General features: G+C 60.5%; 2 protein-coding genes across 7 annotated transcripts in view; one reads left to right on the forward strand and one right to left on the reverse strand.

Moving 5' to 3' along the window:
* Positions 1 to 1,330: 1,330 nt before the first annotated feature.
* On the reverse strand, positions 1,331 to 21,846 carry MAB21L4 (mab-21 like 4). Of its 6 annotated transcripts, none has more exons than XM_070620265.1 (6): positions 21,692 to 21,846; positions 10,962 to 11,640; positions 6,301 to 6,526; positions 4,470 to 4,623; positions 2,691 to 3,047; positions 1,331 to 1,846 (listed from the first exon to the last, which is right to left on the reverse strand). In XM_070620265.1, exons 2-6 carry the CDS (start codon positions 11,440 to 11,442, stop codon positions 1,754 to 1,756), a joined length of 1,311 nt encoding a protein of 436 aa, XP_070476366.1. In that variant the 5' UTR covers positions 11,443 to 11,640; positions 21,692 to 21,846; the 3' UTR covers positions 1,331 to 1,753. The 6 variants fall into 6 exon arrangements, with proteins under 6 accessions (XP_070476366.1, XP_070476367.1, XP_008532755.1 ...); XM_070620266.1 differs by having other exon boundaries at positions 10,962 to 11,569; positions 21,692 to 21,830; XM_008534533.2 differs by lacking the exon at positions 21,692 to 21,846 and adding an exon at positions 12,263 to 12,578 and having other exon boundaries at positions 10,962 to 11,569.
* CROCC2 (ciliary rootlet coiled-coil, rootletin family member 2) overlaps positions 21,687 to 22,858 on the forward strand; it is a 75,985-nt gene continuing 74,813 nt past the window's right edge. Inside the window, exon 1 of the mRNA XM_070620240.1 lies at positions 21,687 to 21,824. Within this exon, the coding sequence (XP_070476341.1) occupies positions 21,732 to 21,824 (93 nt within the window). The 5' untranslated portion in view covers positions 21,687 to 21,731. The remainder of the gene's footprint in view (positions 21,825 to 22,858) is intronic.

Consider the following 22,858-nt stretch of genomic DNA (forward strand, 5'->3'; position numbering starts at 1 on the left):
AAATCTTGAAGTCAGGTGGCGTCAGTCCTCCAACGTTGTTCTTCTCCTTCAACAGTGTGTTGGATATCCTGGGTCTTTCGTCTCTCTGTGTAAACTTTAGAATCAGCTTGTCAATACCCACAAAATAACTTGCTGGGGTGGAGACTGGGGCTCCGTCGAATCTAGAGACTGAGTTGAAAAGAACTGACATCTTGACTGTGTTGAACCTTCCTATCCATGAACGTGGATGATCCATTCATTTAGTTCTCTTTGACTTCATTCTCAGACTTCTGTAGTTTTCCGCGTATAGATCTTGTACATGTTTTGTTGGATTTATACGTAACTATTTCATTTTGGACCCACCTGACTTTTGCTGAGGTGGTACCGGTGACACAAAGTCTCTGAGAGTGTCGCTAAGTTCTGTTGTTGCCCCCAGGACACGGTGTGCTGGACTCTTACGGCCGTGCGGTAGGGGTGGTTTTAAAGTCTTCCCTTTGGCGTTTCCTCCCATGATGGCTCTTAGTCTTGCTAAGTATGACCATCCTGATACACACTCAGACCCCGAGGAAGCGACCACAAGGTGGGCCTGGACAATTTGTATCTATTGTGAATCAGAGTGGACCAAGACTCTGTCTTCTGCAAGCCCCCACTCTAATGGCATTTCATGTCTCCTATATTGGTGTCAACTCAGGTCCTGAGTCCCATAGCCATCAAAGGACCTTATCTCTCGTCCCTGTGTAGTTACTCTGGTACATGGCCATAGGTCCCTCTGGAGGAGGTTGAGGGAAGTTTCTGCCACACGGACTTGCTATGCAATTGTAGGTCCCTTCCCAGGAGCCCGGGCTGTGGGCTGTGGCTCAGAAGCTGAAGAGTAAATGTCACTGAGAAGCCAAAGAGGGTGGAGAGTAGAAAATGCCTGCTGGGCTGGGACACACAGGGGTCATTGGGACCCTCTGCATGAGCGGCTCAGTGGGGAATGGCTGCAAGCTGGCTGCAGGGGACTGATGAGAGAATTCAAGGTGGGGAAATAGAGCACAGAGACTGGACCGAGGGGCTAGCGTCAGATGCTGGGAGAGGCTGCCTTACACAGGAGAGGGGGTACCTCCACTGTGACAGGAGGAAGCAGACAGGACAAGTACGGGCCTGAGGGTGGGGGCCGGGGGTGTCCCCTCTGTCTGCCTCAGTTTCCTCTGTGGACTAGAAGGTGGGGTTGCCTGGGAAGGGAGGATCATTCACGGAGAAAGGAGAAAGTGTGAAATTGTCTGTCTACACACAAGCCTCTTCCACTTCTCTGTTTCCAGGGGAAATTGTCTCCACATAGACACACACAAAGTGGTGGGCACCATCCCCATTGTGTATATCCAACACATTAATTTATTCAAGATCTGGTCTATAGTATTTCATCACCACAGAGAAGCATACAACACAGGTGGGGACAAGCTCCTGAGCTCCAGGTTTCATGTAGACACTCGGTTTTCAGAGTCTTGATGACATCCCACGGGATGGGTCAACACACATCACGTGAAGTACACGGCACCTTCATCCCAGGCCTTGCCTGGGGAGACAAGGCAGTTGCTCCAGGATGCCGGCAGCTCAGCACTCAGATCCCGGGAGGCTGTCCCCTGGGTGGTCTGAGGTGGTCCCTGGGGATGAAGTCCCTCCACCAGCCACCGCCCGCCTCAAGGTGAAGTCCGTTCCCTTCTCCAAGTGTCCCAGGAGCCTCCCGTGGGGCAGTGCAGCCAGGCTGTGGGTGGCAGAGACTGGGCAGCCCAGCTCAGCTCTCGTCGCCACCCAAGGCCTTGGTCTTCCGGAAGATACTCTGCATGGCTGAGATCCGGTCCTTGTCCTGGATGTTGAAGACCTGGAACTGTGGGCAGGGTTGGGGAAAGAAGGGTCACAGAGCCATCTGGGAGCCTGTCACAGGGCCTGGGACACAGTGAGGGACAACTTGCGCTCCCTGACCGCTGGGCCTTCCTGCTTCTGGTTCTCAGCCTGCACAGTCCTCCCCGCAGGTGGACCTGACCAGGATCCTCTCCTCCACGGGCCCTTCCTCACATGCAGGTGTCCCTGGGTGGGCCTGACACAGAGCAGGCCCCACTACGTGCTTGTTGAGGGTGGAGCACGCGTCATGCCCTGGAAGGAGACCATATTGGCTCTTTGGGGTGAGGGTGAGGGTAGCCCTTGGGGAAGGAGTGGGAGTGGGCTCTGTGAGGGAGGGGAGGGGAGGGCTTAGCAGAGCTGGCAGAACCTTGGAGCTCAGGGAGGGGCAGCTGACAGAGCAGCCAGGTGCCCCCGAACTCAAAGCCAGAAGACACATAGTCATGAGGGACATGGCTGTGGGACTCCTGAGTCCAGGGATGCAGCAGGAAACTGTCCCCATGAGGCCCAGGGACGGCCACACTCCATGAGGAATGAGCCCCAGGGTAGGCAGGTGGAGCTCTGAGCATTCGTCAAGTATGGGTTTGGGGGTGATTCTCATGGGAATGGGGGCAGGCTCAGACATAGTGCCCTGGTTCCCAGGGACCAGCGGGCAGGGGGGGACTCATCGCCTATCTGACCCGAGGTGTCACATCTTTCCTGACAGCTGCTCTGGAGGACTGACCTAACCGCAGCCTTCCTTGGGCTCCTGACCCTGGGGGAGTGGACCAGGGCTCTGTCCCCACCCTCGTGTGACCCTGGGCCTGCCCAAGGCTCCCTCAGCCGGCACCCACCTTATCCAGCAGGACGTCGAAGTAGGCGGTGGCCCAGTAGGTGGGGTCACTGGCGGGCAGCTGCAGGAGCGCCTTGATCCCGTTGCCGATGCGCGGCGGGGGGCTGCGGCCCAGGTGGGTGACGTGGATGCGCAGAAACGCCTCGGGCTGGCTGGCAAAGCGCTCCACACGCTGGTACAGGGCGTTGAGGTCCAGGCCGGAGTCCTGCAGCAGGTTCCGCTCGGGGTAGAGGAAGTGGGGCAGGTTCTTGGTGGCCAGGCAGCAGAGCAGCACCACCAGCAGACGGTATGTGGCCCCTTGCAGCTCTGCCCAGTCCTCGGGTGCCGGGAAGAGCACCGAGGCCCACAGCAGCACCATCTGCGGGTGGCGGGATGGCCGGGTCAGGCCCTCGCCTGGCGGGCGGGCTGTGGGCTGGCCTGGGCACCCCACTCTGCCCTCCTGCCACCCTCACCCCTGGGCACCCACAGCCCACCACCCTCATCAAAGCTGTCCCCACCCGCCCTGTGCCTCCACCCTGGACAGCCCCCACCCCACCGTCACCTCTCCCCCACCCTTCTTGTCTCCCCCGCTGTCCCCAGGTGAGTCCCAGCCCCTTCCCACCTGCTGCCCCCAACCTGGCACCTCCCTTGACTCCCTGGCAAAGCTCAGCAGCACCCTGGGGCCCCACCCAAGTCTCCCCTCCATCGTGCCCCACGGTGTCTCCAGGACAGCCACCCAAGACCCCTCTCGGGGGATTCTGAGGCTCCTATCCACCCTCCGGGCCTTTCCCTCATGCCTCCCACTGTTGACCTCCTGCACATTGCCTGCAGCCCAACCCAAAGAGCCCCACCCTGTGGCATCGTCCCAGCCGGTCGGTGTGCTCAGGACGCCTGGGCCCAGAATACATCTGGAACCACAAGAGTGGACTTACCTGGCTGCCCCAGACCCCTCCATCCCTGCTCCTGAGACCCCAGCCAAGGGCGCCTCTCCTTCCACATGGCTGCCTGCCTGCATCTCACACCCTCTCCCTCCGCCGGCCCCCATCACCCCTCGTTCACTATGGAGCTCGGGGACCACTGTGCATCAGAGCTCAAAGGACTGCTGGAAGCTGGCACCCCCTCAGGGGTGGGGCCAGAGGCCAAGAGAAACAGTGGGTGGCCTGTGGTCATGTGGGGACATGTGGCAGAGCCATATCCTGTGCCAGGATGGGCCACCTCTCTCTTGACGCCCCACACTGGTGCACAGAGCCATGCTCCTCATCACTGCTCACCCCGGCAGAGACCCCAGGACTCCACAGCCCCCACCCGCTTCCCCTTCACTGCCTTGGGGGTTGGGGTGGGTCAGAGCCCTGGCCCCTCCCCACCGTCGCTCTTCTCAGTGCCTGATGGTTAGGGAGCCCTGGGGCACACCGTTCCAGCAGTGTCACAGCAGCCCAGTGAGCAGCAAAGAAAGGGTGCCAGGACTGGGCTGGGTCCATTCAGAGGGGGTCCCCTGGCTGGTAGCATTCACAGACACAGGGCAGGATGGCAGGGACTTTGGGACAGAGGGGCCTGACACCAGCTGGCGGGCTCTGTGCAGCACCCTGCAGCCAGATGTCACTCCTGAGCCACAGCATGGCTTCCCTGGAACCCCGGCGAGGCCTCCGACCCTTCCCACACGGAGCTCATTCCAGGCTGTCCAGTGAGGGGAGCCAGCTGGAGGCCCAAACCTGGGTGCCCCTCCCTCGATCCCCTGGTTGCAGACACCAGCCCAGCAGAGGTGGAGTGGGAGCAGGGCGCCCACTGAGCCCCCGATGCATACCTTCAGGTGGCCGAACGTCAGACCAGGGCCTTGGCCACCATCACGCCAGCTCTCGTGATTGACCCGGTCCAGGATGGAGAGACTGTCCAGGCGGTGGCCCTGGAGGGAGCCCAGTGCTCCGAGCAGCCTCGTGAGCAGGTAGTCAGTGGAGACCCTGGGGGCCCGGACAGACACATCACACTCGGTCAGTGTTGGGGCCTCAGCCAGGCATCTGTGGGCACCCTGCAACCACAGCTCATCCCCAGAAAGGAAAGCCCCTGAGCTTCTGTGGCCTCCCCAGGATCAGAAGCTCCTGAGCCCCACGGGACAGCCCAGGCCACAACAAGGGCTGTCTCATTGCTCCCACCCCAGCCCCCATGTGTTTTTCAGGGACTGCACTTGATGGCTATCAAGTGTGACACATCTGGTCTTCAGGAAGCTGCCCAGGCCCCAGAACACAGAGGGACCTAGGGAGCCTCCAGGCCGGGCCAGCCTTCTTAGTGTGGACAGGAAGGTGTCACTCTGACCCTCCCAAGATAGAGCAGTGCCTCCTGGTCTCTGGGCAGGGGTATGGGCGGAGCCAGCCCAGCCTGGCAGGGTGTGACATCTCGACTCCAAGCCCCATTCGGGAAGCCCAGCCTCCACGGGGCAGCCACAGGACAGCCGAGGGCTCAGAACCTCTGTCTCCCCAGCAGTGCCCACAGCATGGGGCATAGCACAGCAGTGGCGCTCACTCTGTGCTTGCCGAGCCACTGAAGGGGTGGAAGCTGTGGACGGCACCCTACTGGGCCCCACTCTCTGTGGAGGTTTAATACGGACAGTCGTCCACCCCCACGCCCCGAGTCTGTGGTGGCCGGGGCACAGGAAAGGCCATTTTCCCATCTACTTCCAAAAAATGACTCTGCTCAGCCGAGCCCTCCTCCTTGCTTCACGGGCAGTGGTCACGCACAAGCCAGGACACAGCCCTGCTCTGTGTGGAGACGGGTCAGCAGGGAGCCCAGGGGGTCGGGGCTCCCAGGGGCCCTGCTGAGCCTTCCCTTGTGGCAGAAAATCACAGCAGGGCATGGCCAGCTGGACAGATGTCGTCCACTGCCAAGACCTAGCTCAACCAAATAAGAGCACCCCTGCTTACTTCAACCGAGGGCCACATTCCTAAGATGTCTCGAAGGGGGCTCAGCCTCTGCCCAGTGCCCCCACTCCCTCTCTCCCTCTCACAGACACTGACCCCTCTTCCCTGCGGGTGCCAGCGGCCCTCACTGAGCTTGCAGTCTCCTGGGGCAGAGACTGGGGTCCCCAAGGAGGAGCTGCTGGGGCACAGGGCTGGGCAGGGGCGGGGCATTCTCAAGTCAACACCATGGTTGGGGGGACGGATGGGGACACTCATGGCAGGAGGTCACATCATGTCATATTGGGGAGGGGCAGCCCAGGTGGAAGATGCCAGCAAAGCCCCAGTGCTAAGTCATTAGCATCTGACCACCCTCACTGTGTGGGGACCTCTCAGCTGCTCCAGGAACCTGCTGGCACCCTGGACAAGCCATCTGTCCTCTTTCTGCTTGCCCACCCAAAAGGAAGGCGCTGGGCTGGGTGACAAAGGGTCCCATCCGGGGCAGCCTGTCACGCTCCAGGTTTCTCTGAGTCTCTCCTCAGCCTGACACTAGCCCGCTCCAGGGGCAGAGGGCGCAGCCCCACCCTCCTCACACCTCTGAGAGGGGCAAAGCCAGCAGCAGGGAGCGAGCATTCTGGTCAGATCCCAAACTCCCCCAGAGACCCAGTAACATCCGCGTGGTCCAAACACCCATGCCCAGAGTGAGGGTCTCCCCAGGGCCCCACAGACCCAGGAGGCACATCCTACCTCCAGTGCTGGGCGCTGGCCGGCACCAGGGGCACCTCTTGGCTGATGATTCTTTTCAAGCTGCCCTCGGGGAAGCAGGGCATCAGCTGGGCCCCTTCCAGGGCGGGCACCCTGTGCTTCCTCCGCACCACGGGCACGATGTTGAAGCGGATCATTCTCCAGCCACTGGACACCAGCAGGGACAGACAGAGCCCCTCCTCCCTCAGGCTGGCTGCGTTCAGGGAACCTGCAACAACCCACCCACCGTGCTGGTCCCTCATGTGTGCTCGACCCTGCCTCCCAGGATGCTCCACCACCCTCCTCCTGCTGCCCTTTTGGCCTATGCCACCCTCCCCACTTCTCACCTCGGCCCTCTCTGCCGCCCCCCAGGCTGCCACCTGCAGGCTGCTGCTCCTCCAACCCGACACTTGCGTCTACCCAGAACCTCAGCCAGGCATGGTCCATGCCAGCGCAACTGTGAGGGGCTGAATGATGACCCCCAAATTCCTATGTGGAAGCCCTAAGCTTCAGCACCTCATACTGTGACTGTGTTTGTACATGGGGTCTTTAAACAGGCCATTGGGGTAGGCTCTAATCCGACTAGTCTTTATAGAAGAGGAACACTTGGGGGACACGGAGAAAAGGCCACGTGAAGACACGCCGAGAGGGCAGCATCTGCAAGCCAGGAACCCCCGAGAAACCCGATGAGAAAGCAACCCTGTGACACCTTGACCTTGGACGTCCACCGTCCAGAGCTATAAGGAAATAACCTCTGTCGTTTAATCCACCCAGTCTTGGTGTTTGTTACGTGCCAGCCCGAGATGACTAAGGCAATGAGGATGCCATTCATCGGCGTGATCGTCACCTCAGCGACATCGAGGCCTCAGTGATGACAGCAGCGTCTGCACTGAGGTTCTCCTTGGCCAGGTGCCCAGGTCAGAAATGTCCTCATTGCCGGTCTCCCTTGCCCTCACACCTGGTGGCCGGAGCTTGGTGGCTGCACCTCCCCAGGCCTTCCTGAGCCCGTGAGCCGACCCGCTCTGCTCCATCCCTGGACGTCCGTCCGTCCAGAGCCCCCTCCACCCCCACCCCATGGCTGCCAGCTCTCTTCGGAGGAGGGAGTGGCAGCAGCAGCCCAGGCTGGGCCAGAGGAGGCCAGGGCTCAAACAGGAGCAGTTCCACCCCAGGGTGGGGCCCCTCGGCACATGGTCCCCTAGTGAGCCCCACAGGGTGCTGGGTCTGAGGACCCCTCCCCATCTGCCTGACACCTAGGGGTCCCACACAGGGAGAGGCCGGGTCCTTCTTGCAGGCTCTCCCTCAAGCACTCCCCGACAGCCCAGGCAGCTCTGAGACCCCGCAGCTCTTTGCCGGAGCAAGGTGAGGCAGAGTCTCTAACGCTCCTCTCTGAGCAGCTTGTTTGCGAGTCTGCACCCCGATGCCCAGACATCCCCAGGGCCTCCTCAGCGTTCAGGAAAAGTCTTGGAGCAGGTGTGTTTGGTGGCCCCAGCACCCCCAGATGCTGACAGTTCACAGCTGCCCCTCTGCAGAAGACAGCCTTTGGCAGCCGGCCACCTTGCCCGGTGGCACCCAGAGGTTGGCTCCCACCCTCCCAGTGGCCCGTAGCCAGTGAGGGGTGCACGGGGCTATCACAGCCCAGCCCCTGGGAGGGCAGCTTCTGCGGGCACTCGGGCTCCAGAGCCCAGGAGGGTCGGTCTAAAGCAGGCTTTCTTCTGATCAGACCTGCTCCCTCCTTCCCACTCCCTCCTGCTCCCTCAAAGCGTCCCTGAGGACCCTCCAAGTCAGCCCGTGCACGAGAGCCTCCATCTCAAACTCTGCCCCTCACACAGCTCTCCGGAGGGGCTGGGGACATGAGGAGCAGGGCTGGGCCCCAGGATCGGCCCCTGCGGGAGAGAACACGCAGTGTCCCTGAAGGCGTTGGCCGTCCCGTGTTGGGAGGAGCCCGCTTTGGCCAGCCCCCGGAGGCCCTGACCCAGAAGGCTGACAGTGGACCCAGCCCAGCCACCCTGGATTCCACTCACACCCAGCTACTTGCACAAGAGCCTGTCACCTCCTGTCACACTACAAATGACACATACTAGAAGAGATGCTTCCCGCTCCGGTCCCCACTCAGCCCAGCACCCACTCCCCCAACGCAGAGCCCCCAGACCACCCAGGAAGGACGTTCCATGGGGCAACAGGGCTGGGGGCTGGGGAGGTGGGAGGCGTTCTGGTCTGACCAGGGGCACTCTGGCCTTCTACCTCAGTTGTCCCCTTCACCTTAAAAACAAATTAATACCAGAGGACGTGAGGGGGGTGAGCTGAGCAGGGGTCTCTCGCGGAGGGCAGGGGGCACCTTCATCGCTGACCCTGACCAACCCCAGCCCAGACCTGGAGCAGTCTCCTCTCTCCTCCCCTGACACTGCCCAGTGAGGGTGCCCAGGTCAGAGGTCAGGGGGGCCCACCAGCTGGGAGCCATGTCCCAGAGGGAGTCCCCAATACATGCCTTGGACAAAAGTCTCCACGGTGAGTGGGTGTGGGAACCGTGGCCCCACCTCCCACAGCCAGCACAGCCCACCCCAGCCTGTCCACAGCCCCGGGGGGTCCTGCAGGAAGGAGCCCAGCCCCCTGTTATGTGGACCCCACTCCCCCAATATCCTGCAGGGTGCTCCTCCCACCCCCTGGGACTCAGCCCAGAGCAAGTCCTGGTTCTACCACCTAGGCCACTCCATCCCCCGCATGGGCCTCAGTTTCCCCATCGGCTAAGGGGAGAGAAGGGTTCAGTGATCCCGGCCCCTCTCAATTCAGCGTCTGAGGCACGTGTCATGCAAAGCCACCACTGATGCCTTCCTTTCCTTATCTACCATTGGTCATACATTTTGTCCATTAAAAGGTGGCTTGGAAGGTAACCTGCTACACCCACCCCTGTCCTAGCCACTCCCCAACTCAGCCCCTATCTCGTCTCACCGGTTCCCAGGGTGGGGGCAGCCTGAACCCTGTCACCTGGGGCTGCCACTTCCCTTTTAAGGTAAGTGTCAGGAAATAATGCCTGGAATTTCTCTACATGCCAGCTCCGTGGGGCCCCTGGGTGTGACTCCCAGCCTCCTGCTTTCTCAGCCTGGAAGCAACCAGGGGTGGTGAGGAGGGGCCTGGCGGTCAGAGCGTGCCCGAAGGGCCAGGGTTGGGCAGAGCCTCGTGCTCACCCCAACAGGGGGTCTGTCTCTGGGGTAGGGTGGAGGGCCTGCAGGTGATAGGGCAGGTGGGAACGGCCACATTAGGTCAGGCAAGAAGACAGAAAGAGTCCTGCCAAGCCGCCTGCGATAATTGGAAGGTTCAAAAAATGACCAGAGAAGATGTCGGCGAGTCTCAGGCTCTGGGGGCACCTAATGACAGGCTCGGGCCACCCTGTGAGACACTGTTTGTCATCAGCCCCGAGGGGTGGCCACCTGCCTGGGTCACCAGGCAGGTCTGAGGGGCCAGGGTTAGAAGCCGCCCCTCCTCATGTTGGAAGTCCGTCTGGAAGCCCAGGCACCTTCTGAATCCCCCACGTCAGTGTGCAGATGCCTGCCCGGCTTCCCTGGAACTCACAGGAAGTAGCCAGAGGAAAGGGTGGTCCTGCAGGCTCAGGTCACTGCGGTCCCCATGCCACCAGTTGGGCCCGAGGCTGGATGTGCAGCCAGACCTGGGCTCCACATGCAGGGCAGCCCAGGGCACGTCGCTCAAGGGGGCTGACCATTCCTACTCACTGACCCCACCATGGCAGATGTGAGGACCAGGCGAACACCAGGTGGCTCCAGGCAATGAACCTTTGGGAGCAAGTGGCAGCCACCACTGCCACACACCCGTCCCCTCCCAAGGGGAGCAGGACATTCTACTTCTGTCCCAATCCCCTGCCAGGACAACTCGACCCCCAGGAGGATGGGCTCCGTCACTCAGGGCCCCCCTGTCGTGGGCCCTGCACAGGCTACACCCGTCCTTCCACGCCATCACGGCCCGCAGCCCCTGCTGGAGGGGAGCCCTGCCCACCCCAGGGCTCACCACCCCCAGATCACATCAACAAGGCACCCAGAGGAGAGACTGAGGCCAGATGCCTGGTTCACTTGGAAGCACCCAGCCCCAGAGCCTGCTGGCGGCCCCAAACACCAGTTAGCAGCTGGGCCACAAATTGGAACAGACCTGTGCACACATGGGCATACGTGCATATCCATCCACACTGGTGCACACTCATGCACATACACACACACATACATATGCATGTATTCACAGGGCTGCACCATCACGCACTTACATGCACACGCACGCCTGTACGCACACACAGACACACATAGTCCTCCCAGCCCAGTGCAACGTGACCGGACGCTGGAAGTGGGGACAGCTGTGAGGACCGTCATGTTGATCTGCGACTGTAACAGAACCACTTGCCCAGAACCGTGTCGGAACCTCATCAAGCAGGTCAACTGGAAAACCACACGCTGGTCACAGTTTCTGGCCGTTTAAAAAGCGTGACCCGTCTTCTTAGAGGTGTTTGGAACTAGAAAGGACCTCAGAGTGATGTCTTCCAACTTGTGAGCCCCTGACACGCACACCGAGCAGTCACACTCCTGTGCTCACGCCCCACCATCACACGCGTGTGCACTCACGCGCAGGCCCACAGACACGCATGCACAGAGTGGTTTGGCCCCTACCTGGCGTGATGAGGCTGTGGTGCTTGCAGTGCACAATGGCTGCCACCAGAAGGTCCTTGAGGACATGCAGGACCTTGCCAGGCACGATGTGGCCACAGCATGTGGTGCTGTCCTCGGAAGCGCTGAAGACGTCATCGGTCATCCACCGCTCCAGGCCGGGCACTTCCCTGGGGACGCCCAGGCGGCAGGATGCGGGGCCATCCCCCGTCTCAGGGACCCCCAGCTCCTCGATCAGGAGGGCCTCTGCGTCCACCCACAGGGGCACCTCCATGTCCAGCGGGTCCTCCGAGGAGCGCAGGGTGAACTGGAAGGCCTCCAGGTCGTGGGAGTAGTCCACGAGGAAGCGGGGGTCCCGGGCATGCACGTGCTCCAGCACTGTGAACAACACGTTCTCGGCACGCTGGTGGTCCTGCGCCCGGGGTGCCCCCCGAGAGCGGATGGCCTGCAGGTAGTGGTGCCACAGGGGCACCTGCACGGCCATGGCTGGGGCCCGGGCAGAGAGGACAGCCGGTGAAGAGCTCTCTGAGGCTAGCTGTGCAGACGGGCTGGGAGGAGGCACCTGCTCAGGTGCAGGTAAGGAGCAGGTCTGCCAGTGGGGCACCGGCTCCCTGCAGAGCAGAATTCCAGAGTGACAGGTGGGTGTGGTGCAGCGGGTTAAGTAGCTGAACTTGGCCTAGGCCTTTGAAGTGAGGGTGAGTCAGTCACCAACAATTAAGAATGTCACAGGGGCAGGGAGGCAGGGCCTGGTGACCACCTGGGGTAGCCTCACAGGGCTCCTCCCACCCATCACACTGACTCCGCATCTTAGGCCCAAGGCACATGCAGGCTCAGGACGGCCCTAGGGAACATCACACTCAGGACTTCTGCCGGCCTGCTCCCACTGTGCTGTTCCTAGAGGCAGAGGGTCTGTTCCTATGGTTCCCCCTCCCACCGTCATCCCAGTAGCAGCAGACGCTGGGTCTCTGTGACATTGGGGCCTCCCCATCGGACTGGAGGGCACATGTGGCATCCCCATTGCCCAGATGAGAAACATGAGGCGGGGCATGCCCCTCTGTTCTGTCTCTGAGGCAGCCTGGAAAGGCATGAACCTCAGGCCAGGACTGGGGGCTGCGTTTCCATAGCAACCTGAACATCCCCTCTGACACCTGTGCTCTGGAAACTAGGTGCCTCCCACAGCCCAAGTGTGAATTCTGCCTCTTCCCCTGCAGGGCTGTGCTTCCAGCCCCCAGCCCAGAGCCCAGGGCCCTCGGGCTGCCCACCCACCCTGCCTGGCCCCCTACCTCAGAGGGGCTGGCACCCACCTGGGCCTGGCGCTGGAGAAAGTCTGGTGCTAGGGGACGTCTCCGTGGCTCCACCTCGCCAGGATGGGAAGCCACACCCTGCTGGCTCCCTCCCGCGCCTGCGCTGGGCGCCCTGCCAGGCCCAGCCCACCTCCCTGCTCAGGGCTGTGCAAGTCCCAACCAGCAGGAGGGAGCTGCTCCCACTGACCCCGCCCCTCTGGGCTGGCCTTGTGCATCAGGTGCTCCCCACTGGTGGATCTACAAACAGCGAAGCGTAGAGAAGACCCCCAGCCAGGTATGTCAGACACTGCCCTTGCAGCCCTGCAAGGAGGCCCCCGCCCCCACCCATGCGTGGGCCTCAGACACCCAGGGAGCTGCACCTGAGTCAGAGCTGCGGGCAGAACCGGGATCCAAGGCCCCTCACTTCCATGTGCTTGGAAGCCCCTCTGCAGAGCTACAGCCCCAGTCTCTGCTTCCATGCCTCCCAGGACGGGGAGCTCATCACCTCACAGGGCAGCCCTTCCCACTGTCAAGCAAAGAGACAGATTTCCCTCCTCAAACCTAGCCCAGTCCTGTCCTCTGGGGTTGCCCAGAGCACATCTTCCCCTTGCCCAGGGCAGCTGCTCAGGTGCAAGGACACACACACACCCTTGGTCCACCTCACACTCCACCTGCATCCCGCTCTGTCCTCCACATCCACTGCCGTTTGCCATCCTCCATCTCTGTGGGATTCTGACCTGCAGGGAGGGGCATTGGTGCAGAGGAGTGGGGGGTCCCACAGTCCTGACCCTTACCCTCAGTCATGGGGCCCAGGTGGCTCCTGACACCACTGTCTGCAATTCACTGATTCTCATGTTCCTCTCCCCACTTTCCAGGAACCTCACAACTCTCCTGAATTCGCCCAGGAGACCCAGTGCCCCGTCGGAAGAGCCCAGGGGCTCTGAGCCCAGAAGAAGGCTCAGCTCCACGCCCGACAAGCTGCCCCAACCATCATCTGCTCCTCCACTGGGGAGCGAGCTGCTCCTGCTCCGCTCTCAGGGGTGGCCCCGCGTTGTGCACCCAACCCTCCTGCCATCTGGGGAGCCATCTCCTTCTACCCTGGAGCCCCTCCCCCGGCCAGTGACATCAAAGTGCCCAAGGCTGGTCCTCTCTCCTCTCCTCCTCTGCTGATCATCTCACCCCTGCTGCCTCCATCGTGGCTCTTTGCTGACACCCTGGCTCCTCTGTGCCCCAGGCCCAGCCACCCCACGGCAACTTTATGTCACCCTTGGATGTCTCACAGTCACCTTGCACCCAAAAAGCTCAACGTGGGACTCCAATCTCCCCCCAGAGCAGAGCAGTGCTCACGCCCCCAGGCTCCCATCTCAGGGGTGACCCCAGTTCTGCCCAGTTAGTCCTGGATCCGCTCCTCCCCTTTCTGCACACCCACGCCCACCCCCTGGCCTGCCCTCCTTAGCCCCACATTTCTCCTCTGGGTGTCGCTGCCCCTATCTGAGCCACTCCTCATGGCCTCCTGCTCCCCCTGGCCTCCTAGAGTGCGCCCACCCAGGGAGATGGAATCCAACAGTGTGACACTCTGGCTTCATCCCTTTCCCAGCTTCCGTTGCCCACAAGACAGGGGAACCCTCACCTCCTCCCCTGGCCGAGTAGCAGACCCTGCCTGGCTGACGGCTGACCCACTCCTGTGGCCTCAGCTCAGCCCCACACTGTCCCTTGCTCGGCTCTGGCATGCCGGCCCCCCGCCACTTCCTGAGCTGGCCCCGCCACCTTGGGGCTCCACACATGTTCCCCCATTCTCTCCAGCTGCCTGCTGGACTCCCGTGCATTCCCAGAGCCTCAAGGGGCCCACTGGTGAGCTCGGGCCCCTGTCCTTTCCCCTCGAGGCCTCTGTGATGGGTGGTAAATGCCCATCACCCCTGGACGGCAAGCTCCACATGGCTGGAACAGGGTCAGCCTCTTCGGTGTGTCCTGGAGGTGGCACAAACCCTGGTGCACAGCAGGCAGTTGAACACCGTGGAGTCGTGAATGAGTGATGGCCCCAAGAAGCTGGACGAGAGCTCTGCTTAGACAAGCAAGGGCAGAGCAAGGAGAGCCGGGAAGAGAGAAGAGAAGGATGAGGCTGCTGGCAGAGGGACTCATGTGCCCCGCCAGCCGGCCAGGCAGCGTTTGACTATGGAGAAACCACATGCTTCAGAGGCCTGCAGGCCACCACGCCCAGGACCACCCCCTGCAGAGCCAGTGTGGTGGGCGAGGGGAGGAGGGCCAGACACGGTCAGTGTCCCGTGTGGATCTGACGAGCTCCATCAGGGTCTTGGCAGCGGCGGAAGCACATGCCAACCTGGGGAGCCAACATGTGTTTGTGTTGCTTCCACCTCCCAGCATAACTCAGGGCAAGTGTGCGGATCCTGTATTTCAGGACTTCCCAGATGCGCGAGGAGAGAGCAGGCGGGGAGAGGGCGCGCTGCCTGATCAGAATCCATGAAAGGAATGGAGGAAGTACGATGGTGGACCCCACACCGTCTCGGTGTGACATGAGTCGTCTGGCGGTGACGACACCAGGCGACTGTTGCTCAAGGTGGGTGTGTGAGTTCCCTGCAGCTGCTGCAACAGATCACCACAAACTGGGGTCTTAAAACAGCAGAAGTCTGTTCTCTCTCAGTTCTGGCAGCCAGAAGCCCCAGATCAAGGGTGGGCAGGGCTGCGCTCTCCCCAGCGGCTCCCCAGAGGATCCTTCCCGCCTCATCCAGCCCCTGGTGGCTGCGGTATTCCTGGCTACATGACTCTGCCTCCACCTGCATCCTCACGTGGCCCTCTCCTCGTGTCTGTGTCATCACCCTCTGCCTCTCTCTTACAAGGACATTTGAGGTAGCCTTTAGGACAATCCCGGATAATCTTCTCATCACACAATCTTCAGTTCTTTCTCACCTGTGCCTCACTCTTTTGCCTTATAAGGCAATAGTCACAGGTTCTGGGGACTAGGAAGTGGCCACTATTCAGCCAACCACAGTAAGTCCACACCCAGCCACATAGCGTGACAGGATCTCTGCCAGGATGCTGCCCCCATGGGCCCTGTGCTCACCAGCCCCTTTTCACGCCACCACTGTGCAGACTTCCCAGCCCCGCCTGTCTAGGCTACATTTGTCAAGCGCCCAGTAGGCACAGCTCTGCACTGGCCTCTAGGACGTAAAGGCAGACACTGGCCTGGCCACCTGTGTGATTCCCCGAGAAGGTGAGCTGAGGTCCACACCAGCCACCAGTGCCTGTGTGGACCCCTCCCTCTGTACCAGGTGGCAGGACTTTCATGGCTCAACTCAGCCAACGTGCCCAGGGCACCTGCCAGGAGCTGCTCACACTTGAGAGTGGACATAGTACTGTCAGACCTCAAGAAAGGACAAGCTCAGGGGTTGCTCCCTGTGAGACCCTGGATGAGTCACCGCCCCATCTGGCCTCAAAGGCCTCGGCTGAGAAATAAGGAAGCTGCATGCGATGGGCTTCCAAGATGCCTCCATGCTCTGACAGTGACGAGCAGCATCTCAGCCACCTGCCATCCAGAGACCAGCGATCCTTTCTGCACCAGACGCCTCTCCTCCCCAGGTTCCCATGCGGTGCGATGCCGGAGCTGCTGAAATGGGCGGTTCAGGCAGGCCCAGCGCCAGAGGATCCCTCCTACACAGCTTCTGTGGGTTTTAGGATGGAACGGGGAGCTTCACCAAGCGGGACAAGCCCAAGTCCTGGCTCCTAGACCATGTCCTGGGTCCCTGCAGCCTTGTCAATGTGGCCATTAAACACGTTCCCCATTCCCCAAAACCACCATTCTATTCTCTGTCTCTATGTATTTGACTACTCTAGGGCCCTCATATAAGTAGAATCACACAGTATTGGCCCTTTGTGATTGAGTTATTTTCCGTACCATAATGTCCTCAAGGTTCGTTCACCTTGGAGCACGAATTGGGACTTCACTCCCTCTTGCGGTTGAATAGTATTCCATTGTACGGATACTCCACTCTCTGTTTATCCATCATCCATCAATGGACACTTGGGTCACTTCCACCTTCTGGCTGTTGTGAATAATGCTGCTGGGAACATGGTTGTAGAAATATCTCTTCAAGATCCTGGATGAAAAGATTCTTTTGTGCGTCTACCCAAAGTCAGATTGCTGGATCACATGGTGATTCTATGTTTAATTTTTGAGGAACCTCCATATCATTTTCTGTAGTGGCTGCACCATTGTATACTCCCACAGCAGCGCACAAGGGTTCCAATTTCTCCACATCGTTGTCAACACTTGTTATTTTTCTGGGTTTTTTTTTTTTTTTTTTTTGATGGCAGCCATCCTAATGAGTGTGAGGCGGTATCCCATTGTGGTTTTGATTTGCTTTTCCCTAATGATCAGTGATGTTGAGCATCTTTTCATGGGCCTATTGGCCAGTTATATATCTTCTTTGGAGAAGTGTCTATTCAAGTCTTCTGCCCATTTTTATTTCAAGTTGTTTGGGTTTTTTGGTTGCTGAGTTGTCGGGGTTCTTTGTAGATTCTGGACGTTAATTCCAATATCAGATATACGATTTGCAAATATTTTCTCCCATTCTAAGAGTTGCCTTTTCATCTCTTGATGGCATTCTTTGATGCACAAAAGTTGTTAATTTATCCTATGTATCTATTTTTCACTTTTGTTGCCTGTGCTTTCGGCGTCATATCCAAGAAATCGTTGCCAAATCCAATGCCCTTTTCCCCTGTTCTCTTCTAAGAGTTTGTCAGTTTCAGCTCCTATGATTATCTATCGATTATCTATCGAGTGGGTGCTCAGCAGGGTGTCAATGGCCCAACACCCCCAAGCCTTCCGGTCGCCTGGCAGAGGCACCTCCCTGCGCTCCTTCCTTCATTACGAGGCGGCGTCTGGGGTTTAGTCTTAGCTGCTCCCTGAGAGCGGGTGCCCTGAGGGGGCAGAGTCTGGAGCCTCACCAGCATCCCCTCGCCAGGATCATCCACTGGGCCTGTACACGGCACCTTCTCCAGCAACCCTTTGAACGGATGGACACAGGGTGGTTCCTCCTCGGGGAGCCTCACATGCCTTACCCTGGGGGTGTCAGGTCTGGACACCCACAACCAGGCTCAGGGCCCCTCGCAGTCCTCTGGGCAGTGGATGCTGAGAGAGGCCCCAAGAGCTGGACAGAGAGGGGAGGAGCTAAGACAGACTCCCATAGCACACATGCCCAGGGGCCCACTTGGGGTGACCCCGAGAGGCTGACCTGATAGTGTCCCCAAATGTGAGCCTCCCAGCGGCTCCTCTGGTCTGACCACCCCACTACAGGGCCTCCACTCTTGTCCCATGGCCAGGCTTCAGCCTGGGACAGATGACCAGAGGGGCGTCGACACCCAGATGGTGGCCAGTGGCCTGGGACTCCGCCCAGTGGGCAGAGGACAGTCAGCCTTGGCAGCAGTCAGCAGTTCTGGGCAGTGCCTGAGCTGGTGCCCCAGCTGGTGTCCAGAACCGGGCTGTATTCTGGTAAAACCACAGGATGCACAGCCTACTTCCTGTCCAGCACCTGCAGGGGACACGCCCCAAAGAGGCCGTGAACCCAGGTCAGTTGAGCCCCAGCTGCCGGCAGGAACCACTCCTCTCGTGAGCAGTCACCAGCCCTCCCGATCTGCCTGCCAGGAGAGACGTCTGCCAGTGTGCAGTCGGCTCCACAGAGGAGGCTCATGTCCCCGGGGGCACGGAGTCACCAAATGAGCACAGACAGTGACGGGGAAGCCAGACGCATCCCAGAGACCATTATGGCGAGCCCGACAGCCTGGAGGCCATGAGGGGCTGGAACAGAGGGCTCTGTGTTCCTTCCAGGCTCCTGCCCTCTGCCCAAGTATTGCCCTGTGTGTGACCCAACTTCAGAGGACACATTGGGTGCATGAGTCCCACCCACAGCAGGCCCAGCAGCACCCACCCCAGTTCCCACCTGTCCGGGTGAGGACGAGAGAGGGCAGGAGTGACGAGGCCTTCGCTCCAGCAAGTCTATGCTTTCATCCAAGTTGCGAGGTCCCTTCCCCTCTTGGGGAGGGTCTGGGTCAGGATGGCAAATTCTGGTGCCCCTTGGGCCAGTGAGGTACAGAAAGAGGCAAGGCCAGCTGGTTTCTGACTCATCTTATCCACTCCCTACCCCAGCCCTGTGTCCCCCTGTCCACACATGAGCCAAGGATGGCCAGGCCTGTGGATTGTCCCAGGGAAGCTGAAATTCCAGAGTTTGTAGGTGACCTGTCTCTGTAAACATGGTGGGGGCCAAGTGAAACCCAGCAACGTTCCAGATTCAAGGACAGAACAGTCAGAAAACATGGGGGCGGCCCATCTGTGAGGGGGCCTTCCTCTGAGCACAGACAAAGACAGAGGTGGCCACATGCTGGGCAGGTGGTGATGGGCGAGGCCAGAGCACGGTCCTCGCTGCCCGAGGACGCTGAGCACTTTCCCCAAGTTTTGAGAAGGAGGCTCAGCGTCCAGGGCACTGGCAGGCAGAGAGCCGAGTCCAGTCCCATTAAGATGCGGGTCAGAACCAGCCATCGTCCTCCCTGTACCCCGACCGGCCCACCAGCCCATCCCACAGAGGTGCCCCAGCATGGTGGGGACCTCTCTCCCACCCTCCACTCATTCCAGAACGTTCCCTGGGGGCCGTGCCCAGGCCCAGGGCTGAGCCTTGCTCTGAGGGCTCTCCTTCTAGTCCATCGATGGCCCAGGAGCAGAAGCCACGAGCATGGATGCCAAGCAGGGAGGCCTCGGGTGGTATGCACAGGGCCTGCGTGAGCCTCCAGGGGGCCGGCCCACGGGGGCCAGGGAAGGCGTCCTGGAGAAGAGGGTGTGGGCAGGGGTGAAGGCCGGCATGCGCTGGGCTTCTCTGCATGGCCACGAGGGTTTCAGGGGGCAAAAGAGGCCGAGGTGGAAGTTGGGGCGGGGTGAAGGGAAAGGGCACAGGCGGGAAGGCCCCACCCACCACAGGCCCAACTTCCCTGCTCTGCCCAGGGCTCTCCTGCTTTTAGCACTGAAGGTCCTCTGTCCCAGGAAACCCCTCCTCTGCCACCGAGGAAGGGGACGCCCAGGGGGCAGTGAGGTCCTCTGAGGACAGCGGGCGCAGAAACATGGAGCCACCACAAGAGGGAGAGGCTGGTCTGTGGATGGCCAAGGCCACTCCAGTGGCAAGCCCGGGCCCCACTGGCCCACAGAAAGGCCGCCCTTGCCTTCCGTCTTGCCCCCTGGCTGACTCTACAGCCAGAAGGAACTTTCTAAGTCAGATGTGAAACCCTGCGTGGTGCACTGGCCCTTCTGAGGCCCAACACTGTGGAGGGCCACATGTGCGGACCGCCACCTTGCTGGGCCAAGTGAACTTGCCTTTGACCTGGGCATATGGCCCCAGATCGGGGGGTCCTACTCACCCGCCCCCATCCTCCCGCCCCCGCCCCCCACATCCAGGCCACCGGGCCGCCCCTGAACACAAAGCTTGTGCGTCAGGCTGATGAGAGGCTGGTTTCCAGCAAGTGAAGTCTTGCTCCAATTCATCCAGGTGACCTTCACAGACGGTCACCTTGACCTCTGCAGCCTCCTCACCCAACCTACTGCTTGAGCACCCCGCATTGAGCCCCCAGACAGGAGCTCTCCCTGGATGGCAGGGCCACACCCTCTAAGGCCCCAAGCTCACTGGCTGGAGTCAGATGAGGCCCTGCCTCAAGGTAGCAGGAAATACTGCCCCCTGCCTCGCACATCATACCTCTCCAAAGCTCCTCGGGGCTCAGTCTTCAAGGCCCACGTGGGCTCCAGGACTCCGGGGGGTGTTATGGGCAGCCTTGGGTGCCCAGGAGGTGCCCAGGCCATGGTGTGGGTCCCCTGGGCTCTGAATCTGGACCTCTGCTTTGTGCCTTCAGAAGCTGGAAGTCATTGCTAGTCCTGAGGGGCAAGGGTTAGTGGGACAACCAGGCTCCCATCCCCCCAGGAGCAGTCTAATGAACCTATGCCAGCCCCGGATGCCCAGCGGGGCTGTGTCTGGCGCGAGAGCCTACCTGTCCCTGCATGGGGGACCCACATGGCTGGCCTCTGCGTGGAGGGGAGCAGGGTCCCTGGGGACGTCAGGAGGAGAAGAGAGCGCAGGGGTTTCCCGGGGAGAGCTTCCTCTGAGTGCGGGCGCCCCTCTTCTTGAATTTGGGTTCTGAGAAAGCGGCCTGGGCCCCATCAGGCTTCCTACTGGCAGCACTGGGGATGGAGGTACTCACCCACTAAGGGTCCACCCGCACTGCCTGGTCCCTCCTGGCCCGGCAGGCCACCTCCCATTCTCCTGGGCTGAGACCGACTCAGAGGAGCCCCGGTCTCTGGGAGACTCAGAGAGGCACCCATTCCAAGGGCCCCTGAATCCACGTCCTCTTGTTACAAGGGCAGTCACCGCTAGGTCCTGGGTCTAGCGGCAGGACCCACTCCAGTGGCTGCCCCTTCCAAGAGGAACTCCTGTGGGCATCAGCCTGGTCGGGAGAGGTCCGGCTTGGAATGAGGAGGCCCTGAGTGGAGTGGAAAGAGGGCTCCACATGGCTGAGTGCCCAGTGCCAGGCTCAGTCCAGAGCCCCCAGGAGGCCCAGGCTGTGTCTGCAGGGACAGCCCCCACTGCCTCCCCTCGTTTCACCCATCCATCAGGACCGGGCCCCCCCACCCCAACGGTGAGCTGGGAGTGTCCCAAACGGTCCTTTATGTCGCTCCAGGAAGGTTCAGTGAGTGAGAGGAAATGGATTTCACACAGCAAGTGTGGAAAGCATTGTCCACAGAGTAGGTTACCGTGAAAGGGCTCCAGAGGGAAATCAGATTCTAGAGCCACGTCCACGTGCAAGGTCAGGAAGATGGGGGGCCTCCTTTGGTCCTTGGGCAGGTGGCTTCCCCTCTCCTGGCCTCAGTCTACCCATCTGCTTCATGCCATTGCATTATTGATATCTAAGTTCTTTTCCAAATGTTAGAAAAAAACCTCGTAGTTTGTGATTACAGATTAGGAGGAACTGGCGTTCTGCACACCACCTCCACCTGGTGTGTGGCCAACAAGCACACAACTTCTCCCGGGGTGACTGCCAATGGCAGGCCAGGGCTCTTCCCCGCAGGTGTGGGGGGCGTGAGGGAAAGGCCAACCCCTCCAGGGGTGTGATCACTCAGGTGGACGGCTTTGCCCAGGGCGTCTCCCCTTCTCCCAGGAAACGGCTTCCAGCCAACCGCGTTCCTTTGTCCCCATGGAAACAAAGGCCTGCACTCCTGTTTCCAAGGAAACCCAGCCCTCAGCGTCGCGGTTGCCACAGCAACGCCTAGGGGCTCGGTTGGCCATGAGGTCTCGCCAAGCCAGAGGGGGCAGCTGGGTGCCCAAGACAGGGAGCCAGGTACCACACAGGTGTGGGGCCTGTGCACTGAAGGACCTGGCCTGGCCAGGGTCCCAGGAGGAAACGCACCTGGCAGCCAAGCCCTGGCTTTCTCTGAGGTCCCGTGCTCATGCTCCGGCCCGAGATGAGTTCTGCCTCCAGCGAACCTGGCGCTGGGGACGCCGCGGAGCAGTCCCGGCTGGGGCTGGACGCTGTGATCCAGGTCAGTGGAATGGCTGTCCTCCAGCACCCTCCTGAGAGAGGCCTCATGGGCACCTTGGGAGGGAAGGGACCCTGCTGAGAGAGGCCACGCCTCCCGGGCTGCGAGGGGCACTTTCTGCGTGCTCACGTGGTCAGCATGAGCATGCACACACACACACACACAAGTGCAGACTAACTCGGGACCAGAACCTGGGGAGAGACTGAACAGGGGCCCCGGAGACCTGAGCCCCAGCCCAGGCTCCCTGACTCCATGTGGAGCTCAGGTGGGCAGGCCCCTTTGCCCTGCATGTTGTGGGTGACAGGGTCCAGACGACCCCCAACACTGCTGTTCTGGGATATAGTTGACTGCTTTTTCTGGCAGAGTGTGGGGGCCCCTGGGAGCTGCCCTGGAGAGGTGTTTGCCATCTCTGAGCTTGGTGGCCGGTGTGGTCCATCCCTCTGTCTATCCTGTGAGCCCAGAGGTTCTAGCTCTGTATTTCTTCCTCCTGCCCATCTGCATAACAACAACTATAGTAATAACGACTGGGAATTATCCCAGAGGCCCCTCTGCCCTTCACTCCCTACTTCCCAGATCCAACCCCCTGCCCAGCCCTGCGACCCCACCCCCTTAGGTGGGCCCACCCGGCCATCACCTGGCTCCAGCCACCACAGCCAGGCAGTCCCCACCCCAGCGGATCCCTCAGGGAGCCCCGTGACCCTTGGTGCACCAGCTGACTCAGAGTCGCTTATTAACCCAGATCTTAGGACCTCGAAACCACACTGTAGAGGGTTGACGTGGCCCTATCTGAGCAACACAGGTCACCAGAGAAGGGCAATTGCCCACGGTTGGTGCCAGGAGACTAAATAACATGGTGGAGTCACCGCACACATGCACACATGCACATGCATGCACACACACACACATGCCCACACAGGACAGAGCGTGGCAAGGGCGGGGTATTTGAATCAGGTGATGCAACAACACAGAGGAGGCGGCCCTGGTGGGGGGGTGACTTTCTCTGTCCAGCTCTGATGGGGTCTCAGCTCTCTGAGGGT

The sequence above is a fragment of the Equus przewalskii genome, chromosome 5 (genome assembly GCF_037783145.1).
Source record: "Equus przewalskii isolate Varuska chromosome 5, EquPr2, whole genome shotgun sequence".
Taxonomy (NCBI): domain Eukaryota; kingdom Metazoa; phylum Chordata; class Mammalia; order Perissodactyla; family Equidae; genus Equus; species Equus przewalskii.

Bases quoted from the DNA above. Each gene is read 5' to 3' on its own strand.
- MAB21L4 (XM_070620265.1), bottom strand. From the start codon at position 11,442: ATGGCCGTGCAGGTGCCCCTGTGGCACCACTACCTGCAGGCCATCCGC. The intron at 4,624-6,300 runs GTAGGATGTGCC...CCGGGCCCCCAG, and splicing joins GCCAGCGCCCAGCACTGGAG to GGTCTCCACTGACTACCTGC. The intron at 1,847-2,690 runs GTGGGTGCCGGC...CCCTGCCCACAG, and splicing joins TCGACGTCCTGCTGGATAAG to TTCCAGGTCTTCAACATCCA.